This window comes from Haematobia irritans, chromosome 5 (genome assembly GCF_050003625.1).
Source record: "Haematobia irritans isolate KBUSLIRL chromosome 5, ASM5000362v1, whole genome shotgun sequence".
NCBI lineage: Eukaryota > Metazoa > Arthropoda > Insecta > Diptera > Muscidae > Haematobia > Haematobia irritans.
The window spans coordinates 98566848-98576294 of NC_134401.1; the positions used below are offsets into that span (position 1 = coordinate 98566848).

The window sequence follows — 9447 nt, forward strand, 5'->3', positions numbered from 1 at the left end:
AACCCATATATAACATCACTATAGGTGTATTTTACAAAAACGCGTTCCAAACATTTCACTCCTCGAAAAAGGTTGGTGCTCATTTTGGTGAAATTTTTCCCTGGTATTATTACCATACGCTCAATTTACTTTCAATTCTGTAGAAGCCGGTATTATTTACCAATCATCTATCTATGATGGCATCCCTAACTGTGACGTACTTTGGAGCATACCAGACACAATGTACGATCGCAATCTCTCAGCAAAGCCGAATTAGAGAGTTAAGAAAATCAAAACAAACACTGCATGCTCCCCATAACAACAGCAACAACAACAAGAACAACACTAGACTCAAGTGAATATGGCAAAACCAGCATCGAGAGACCAAACTCGTACTTTGTTATTTCAGTTGTTTGCAAGCGGTGCTAAAGATTAGTTTTTTTGTTTTGTATCTGACGGTTATTTCGTTTTTTGTTTTTGTCTTTTTTTACGAAAGAGTTGCGAAAAGAATTGAAAGCAAATTTCATTGAAATCGTTACGGAAATTTTTTATTTTGAATTCTGGTTATTTTTTTTTTTAATTAAATATCTTTTAACACGAATGGATCAAAAACATGCTATGCTATATCCTGATGCCACTGTCATGCCCAATGAACAGCGTAGCTCTGCTGCTGCTGCCATAGGATTACCAGTAGAAGCTCCGCCCTCTTATGATGTGGCCACTAGGGCACCAATGCCTTCAGTAATGCAACAAAATATTGGCTGGTCACCCAATGCTGGCCCAATGCATATGGGTCAATCGTCCAGTGGAAGGGATGGAGATTATCCCAATCTAACCCAACATCATAATGTTCCTGTTACTATAGATCAATATCCATCCGCTCCAGTGATTACAAATCAGCCAAGTTTTATACCAAGAGAAACGCATGAATCGACAGTAGTTACAGGTAAGTGCAACGTACCTTACATTCATGGCTGCTAAAGTATTGAGGCAATCAGACGCCATTAAATGAAAACCAGCGGTTAGTGTGTTTGGTTTTATTTTGTACACTGAGACGAGAGTTGCAAATTATGCAATGCAATACCAATGGCCTACTCCAAAGCACAGTGGCTCAAGAAATAAATTGTTTGCTATTAAGAGTTTATTTGTGTGTTATCAAGTCAAAGAGCATTTACATTTCACATTTTGGGTTAAGCCTAGTACTATGATCACGTTTTCACACAGGAAAAACTGTTATACTCTATATAAAATACGTTTGCGCGGAGTTTTTTTTTGAGTTTTTTCGAACAAATAATAAACCAAGATTGACATTTTTGCACGGAAAAATAGGCAGACATATTATATCGCACAAATAAGTTAACAACCCTGTGTATCGGACCCCATTCATTGTGATAAATGCATAAAATAGTTAAACATTAGGGTGAGAAGAGTAGTCACACACCAAAAAAAAAGTATATACGGCCGTAAGTTCGGCCAGGCCGAATCTTATATACTCTCTTCCATGCATTGCTTACCGGTGGTCATACGTGGTATATATTAGACAAAAAAGGTATATATAGGGTAGTCTACATATAATTACGAACCGATATGAACCTTTGCGCGGTAATTAGAGAGCCAGAATTGAAATATGGTGGTCTCTTTATATTATGAACCGATACCAATTTTTGTGTGATTGGATGGACCAATTTTTGTGTGATTGGGGATCGGTTTATCTGAGGGCTATATAACATATAACACTAGACTGATATTGACCAAGTTTGGCATGGTTGTTAGCATACACATACTAACACAATGTACCAAATTTTAACCGAATCGGTTGAAATTTTGCTCCTCCAAGAGGATCCGGAGGTCAAATCTGAGGATCGGTTTATATGGACCAATATGAGCATGGTTGTTAGCAGCCACATACTAACACAATGTACCAAATTTTAACCGAATCGGTTGAAATTTTGCTCCTCCAAGTGGCTCCGGAGGTCAAATTTGGGGATCGGTTTATATGGGGCTATATATAATATTATACCGACGAAAAAGTTTTTCATATGTTTGGGTGTAAAAATTATATGTTTGGAACTCAAAATGTTTAACACAATATTTTTAAGTGCAAGCATATCATGTTCATAAACTAGCATAACATGTTTGGGACATATATGTTAATATGTTGAAACATATTGTGTTTGGGACATAAACTGTTTGTAACTATAATATGTTTAGATGCAAACATATATTAATTTAGAAATAGCCTATAAACATATATGTGTTTAGAAAGAGAGACCTAGAGAGTATGCTGCGAATAAAATAATGGAAGTAACCAATTGGCGCCTTAAAATATATCCACACAAAGAAAATTTCATTAAAATTTGTTTCTATCAGTGTATGCCCTAAGGTGAAACATAATATATTGAGAGTATGCTGCAAATAAAATAATGGAAGTAACCAATTGGCGCCTTAAAAATATATCCACACAAAGAAAATTTCATTAAAATTTGTTTCTATCAATGTATGCCCTAAGGTGAAACATAATATGTTTAAAATGTGTTAGGGATATATGTTACAGACGCGATTTTTTTTTTGAGGATGCATATACTAACACCACGTATCAAATTTCAACCGGATCTGTTGAATCCGATGATTGGTTTATATGGGGGCTATACATATGTTAATTATGTACCGATATGGACAAATATTTGCATGGTTGTTAGAGACCATATACTAACACCACGTATCAAATTTCAACCGGATCAGATAAATTTTGCTTCTCCTATAGGCTCCCAAGTTCAAATCTGGTGATCGGTTTATATGGGGGCTATATATAATTATGAACCAATATGGACCAATTTTTGCATGGTTGTTAGAGACCATATACTAACACCACGCATCAAATTTCAACCGGATCGGATAAATTTTGCTTCTCCTATAGGCTCCCAAGTTCAAATCTGGTAATCGGTTTATACGTGGGCTATATATAATTATAGACCGATTTATACCAATTTTTGCATGTTTGTTAGAGACCATATACTAACATCACGTACCGATTTTCAACGGGATCGGATGAATTTTGCTCCTCCAAGAGGCTCCGGAGGTCAAATCTGGCGATCGGTTTATATAGGGGCTATATATAATTATGAACCGATATGAACCAATTTTTGCATGGTTGTTGTGGATATGGGCCAAGCTGGACTGTTAAGCACATACCGATATATTTTTTTTAATTATGTACTTAAAATATCCCTACATTAGTACATTTGCTATAATTTATACTTTTTTATTATTTTTAGTTCAACCAACACCGCCAACATTATCCTCGCAACTTGGTCCAAATCCATCTAAAGTCACATGTCCTGCATGCGGAGCTTCGAGAACAACACGCATGGCTTATACACCAAATTCTAGGACACATCTGTGTGCTTTTATTCTCTGTATTGTGGGGTAAGTTTTTATCACTAATTACTATAATTATCCGTACATATATCGATATCTTAATTTTTGTTAACAAAAATCCAAAAGGTCAAATTACATTTTATAATTCATTTTCATGACTATTCAGCTTTACTGAAGGATCATCTTATATCCATAAATACACAATCATAAAAATCTGATCAATATTGACAAGTATATACGGCCGTAAGTTCGGCCAGGCCGAATCTTATGTACCCTCCACCATGGATTGCGTAGAAACTTCTACGAAAGACTGTCATCCACAATCGAAATACTTGGATACCATATACTAATATCACGTACCAAATTTCCACCGAATGGGAAGAATTTTGCTCTTCCAAGGGCCTCTGGAGGTCAAATCTGGGTATCGGTTGACATGGGGCCTATATATAATTATGCACCGATTTCGACCAATTTTTGCATGTGAGTTTGAGGCCATATATTACCACCACGTACCAAATTTCAACTGAATCAGATGAATTTTGGTCTTCCAAGAGGCTCCGGAGGTCAAATCTGGTGATCGGTTTATATGGGGGCTATATATAATTATGGACCGATGTGGACCAATTTTTGCATGGTTGTTAGAGACCATATACTAACACCATGTACCAAATTTCAGCCGGATCGGATGAAATTTGCTTCTCTTAGAGGCCTCGCAAGCCAAATCGGGGGATCGGTTTATATGGGGCTATATATAATTATTGACCGATGTGAACCAATTTTTTCATGGTTGTTAGAGACCATATACTAACACCATGTACCAAATTACAGCCGGATCGGATGAAATTTACTTCTCTTAGAGGCCTCGCAAGCCAAATCGGGGGATCGGTTTATATGGGGGCTATATATAATTATGCACCGATGTGGACCAATTTTTGCATGGTTGTTAGAGACCATATACTAACACCATGTACCAAATTTCAGCCGGATCGGATGAAATTTGCTTCTCTTAGAGGCCTCGCAAGCCAAATCGGGGGATCGGTTTATATGGGGCTATATATAATTATTGACCGATGTGAACCAATTTTTTCATGGTTGTTAGAGACCATATACTTACACCATGTACCAAATTTCAGCCGGATCGGATGAAATTTGCTTCTCTTAGAGGCCTCGCAAGCCAAATTTGTGGGTCCGTTTATATGGGGGCTATACGTAAAAGTGGACCGATATGGCCCATTTGCAATACCATCCGACCTACATCAATAACAACTACTTGTGCCAAGTTTCAAGTCGATAGCTTGTTTCGTTCGGAAGTTAGCGTGATTTCAACAGACGGACGGACGGACGGACATGCTCAGATCGACTCAGAATTTCACCACGACCCAGGATATATATACTTTATGGGGTCTTAGAGTAATATTTCGATGTGTTACAAACGGAATGACAAAGTTAATATACCCCCATCCTATGGTGGAGGGTAAAAAAATTGAAAAACATCTTTTATTTTTAAACGCTATTTCGCTTTGTAGTCAAAATAAATAAAGTGAACAAATTTAAAGACAATTTCATTCATTTTGAAGAATTTTTTCCAATTAGTAAAGCAAAGTTGACCTTAGTAAAAATAAGTATATACGGCCGTAAGTTCGGCCAGGCCGAATCTTATGTACCCTCCACCATGGATTGCGTAGAAACTTCTACGAAAGACTGTCATCCACAATCGAATTACTTGGGTTGTGGTATCTTAAAACTTCTTAACATCGTTTTCTAAATTGTGAGTTAGTCCATAGGTGGTAGAGAGCCAGAATTGAAATATGGGGGCGCTTATATGGGAGCTATATACAACTATGAACTTGATATGGAGCAATTTTTTGTGATGGGGAATCGATTTATCTGAGGGCTATATATAACTATGGACCGATATGGACCTATTTAAGCATGGTTGTTAACGGCCATATACACGCAAAAAAATAATTCTTTCCTCCCAAACGAAATTTTAGACAAACAAAGTTCGTTTCTCATTAGCTTTTCGCTGTAAGGGAGTGTATTTGGAAGAAAAGTATATACTTTTTGTGATAAACGTTTATTCTTTTCCAGGATGTAAAAACAATTTCATAAAGACTAACTCAAAAAAATTTTTTTTTCTGGCTAATTGCATTTTCCCTCACATCTTTCTCACTTCCACGAAGATTTTTAGTTCTTAGCACCTTTTTCTGTAATACAAACAATGTAGAAGAAATTATACGATTTTATAAATTTTTAAAATTTTTTTACCTTTCGCCTGGACGGAGAATCGAACCGCGGACCATGCACTTTGTAAGCCAACACACTAACCACTGAGCTATGTACCTGTTATGGTCATCAATAGATAAATATCCATATAAGTTATATTTATATAGCATAGCTTGCGGCGCCCACGAACCGAATAAACAAAGTTTATTTAACAGAAACAAACATTTAGTTTGGCACCGTGGAGCAGTGGTTGCTACGTCTGACTCTCATGCCAAGGGTCGTGGGTTCGATCCCTGCTTCGACCAAAGTTTTTTTTTTTTTTTTACATACATTCTACATATGTTCGGAAGATTCCGAAAAAAATGTTCAACATTACATTGTACTATATTAAATTTTGAACTGTAAAATGTGTTTTATTAAAGACCAAAAGTCAGAAAAGAAGAGTGTTTGATATAAACGAAATGGACTCTGTTGTTGTTTCAAAAATAACTTTTTTTATTGAAAAAATAAAAACTTTGTAACAAACGAATTTTTTTGGTGATAAAAGTTTAAAATTTTCGAAGCAATTCAAAAAACTCTAACAAAAGAAAAACGTTTTCGGTACACGTTTTCCAAACGTTTTTTTTCTTTGCGTGTACTAGCACAATGTACCAAATTTCAACTGACTCGGATGAAATTTGCTCCTCCAAGAGGTTCCAAAACCAAATCTCGGGATCGGTTTATATGGGGGCTATATATGATTATGGACGGATATGGACCACTTTTGGCATGTTTGTTAAATATCATATACTACCACCACGAACCAAATTTCAACCAGATCGGATGAATTTTGCTTCTCCAAAAGGCACCGGAGGTCAAATCTGGGGATCGGTTTATATGGGGCTATATATAATTATGGACTGATATGAACCAATTCCTGCATGGTTGTTGGATAACATATACTAACATCACGTACCAAATTTCAACCGAATCGGGTGCATGGGTGTTTGAGGCCTTATATTAAAACCACGTACCAACTCAGGTGAATTTTGGTCTTCCAAGAGACTCCGGAAGTCAAATCTGGTGATCGGTTTATATGGGGGCTATATATAATTATGGGCCGATGTGGACCAATTTTTCCGTGGTTGTTAGAGATCATATGCTGACACCATGTACCAAATTTCAGCCGGATCGGATAACGACGGACGGACATGCTCAGATCGACTCAGAATTTCACCACGACCCAGAATATATATACCTTACGGGGTCTTAGAGCAATATTTTGATGTGTTACAAACGGAATGACAAAGTTAATATACCCCCATCCTATGGTGGAGGGTATAAAAATTGTTCTTTCCTATAAAGATACCCATTTTTAAATGGAATCACTTAAGTATAAGGACAAAACGACCTCATTGAAAAGTTTATCGATGTTTAGACAAGGAACCAAACTTTATATCAGAGAAATGCGTCTTCTCAGCTAAGCGTATTTTAATAACAAGAAATCTTTGTCCTCAGGACAATATTTTTTTAGTGTAGCTATCTGAATACCTGAGAAACTGCAAACATGATTGCCCCAGTAGTTAGAATTCTGCCAAAAATTATATTTTTTTATTATTTGGTAGATTGGTAGAATTCTTGATTTTTTGGTAGATATGCAGATTTTGACATCATTTTCTATAGAAATAAAATTTTAACAAAATTTTCTATAGAAATAAAATTTAAACAAAAGTTTCTATAGAAATAAAATTTTGACAACATTTTCTACAGAAATAAAATTTTGACAAAATTTGACAAAAATTTCTATTGATATAAAATTTTGACAAAATTTTTTATAGATATAAAATTTTAACAAAAATTTTTATACATATTAAATTTTGTCAAAAATTGTCAATAAAAATAAAATTTTCTATAGAAATAAAATGTTGACAAAATTTTCCATAGAAATAAAATTTTGACAAAAATTTTCTATAGAAATAAAATTTTGACAAAATTTTCTATAGAAATAAAATTTTGGCAAAATTTTCTTTAAAAAACTATAAAAACAAATTTTGACTAAATTTTCAATATCGTTAAAAATGTTAATTTTTATTTTATGTCATACTTTCAAAGTCTTGACAAAAAAATATCTATGGATATACAATTTTGACAAAATTTTCAATAAAAACAGTAATATTTCTACAGAAATAAAATTTGGTAAAGTTTTCTATAGAAATAAAATGTTGACAAAATTTCTATAGAAATAAAACTTTGACAAAATTTTCTATAGAAATAAAATTTTTACAAAATTTTCCACAGAAATAAAATTTGGCAAAGTTTTCTATAGAAAAAAAATTTCGACAAAATTTTCTATTGAAATAAAATTTTGACAACAAATTTCTATTGATATAAAATTTTGACAAAATTTTTTATAGATATAAAATTTTGACCAAAAATTTCTATAGATATAAAATTTTGACAAAATTTTCAATAAAAATAAAATTTTGACAAAACTTTCTATAGAAATAAACTTTTGACAAAATTTTCTATAGAAATAAAATTTTGACAACATTTTCTTTAGAAAAAAAAAAATTATAGGAACAAATTTTGAGTAGATTTTTCATACGTCAATATCGTTTAAAATTTTAGTTTTTATTTTATGTCATACTTTCAAAGTCTTGACAAAAAAAATCTATAGATATAAAATTTGGACAAAATTTTCTATAGATATAAATTTTTGACAAAATTTTCAATAAAACTAAAATTTTACAAAATTTTTTATAGAAATTAAATGTTGACAAAATTTTCAATAGAAATAAAATTTAGATAAAATTCCTTATAGAAATAAAATTTTGACAAAATTTTTTATAAAAGTAAAGTTTTGACAAAACTTTGTATAGAAATAAAATTTTGTAAGAAATAAAATTTTGACAAAATTTTGTATAGAAATAAAATTTTTACAAAATTTACTATAGAAATACAATTTTGACAAAATGTCTATAGAAATAAAATGTTGACAAAATTTTCTATAGAAATAAATTTTGACAAAATTTTCTTTAAAAAAATCTATAGAAGCAAGTTTTGACCAAATTTTCTATAAGTCATTATCGTTAAAAATATTAATTTTTATTTTATGTCATATTTTCAAAGTCTTACTTTTTCTGCCTTTTGTAGAGTAGTATCTTACTCTTGTTTGCGAGACTAATGTGGATTTAAGATATCGATATGTGTACAAAGAATTATATTAATTTATTTATTTCTAACCCCATCTATATTTTCTTCTCACATTTAGAGGGTGCTGTTGTGCCTGCATCGTTCCCTATTGCATGAAAAGTTGTCGTACTGGAAACCACTATTGTGCCAAATGTAATGCGTTCTTGGGCACTTACAATACAAAGACGAATCTGTTTTAAAACAAAGCTTAAAAGGAAATATTTCAAATGAATAGGTTTTTTCCAAAATTAAGAAAATAATGCTCAATTCTTTTTATCAGTTAAAGGAAAAATCTTAGTGATTTAGATAATTAGTAATTGTAACGAGGTATATCAAAGAATTTTATATTTTGTGGTTAAATGTTTAAATCTATTCAAAATTATTCAAAAGAAATTTAATATGTAATGTAATATAATGATTTTTTCGTTTGTGGAAACACAAAAGAATTATTGAAGGCGAATTATTTACTTTCATTTGTTATTGTTATTTTAGATTTAAGAAGACAGGTCAATATAATCTTATATGCATAATAATATATTCAAATATTTATTATAAAAGATTAATAATAATAATAAAAAATAATCTTTTACAAGGAAAAAAGAGAATTCCAAATACTAAGAAAATTTACACTTCACTCAAAAAAAGTGAACTCTCTACTTCACTAAAGCCAATTTAACTCTATTTTAGTTCATG

General features: G+C 32.4%; 1 protein-coding gene across 1 annotated transcript; it reads left to right on the forward strand.

Moving 5' to 3' along the window:
- The first annotated feature begins 399 nt into the window (after positions 1 to 399).
- Positions 400 to 9214, forward strand: LOC142240813 (lipopolysaccharide-induced tumor necrosis factor-alpha factor homolog). Its single transcript, XM_075312552.1, has 3 exons — positions 400 to 925; positions 3255 to 3405; positions 8834 to 9214. The coding sequence occupies exons 1-3, from the start codon at positions 580 to 582 to the stop codon at positions 8952 to 8954; spliced, it is 618 nt and encodes a 205-aa protein (XP_075168667.1). The 5' UTR covers positions 400 to 579; the 3' UTR covers positions 8955 to 9214.
- The last annotated feature ends 233 nt before the right edge of the window (positions 9215 to 9447 follow it).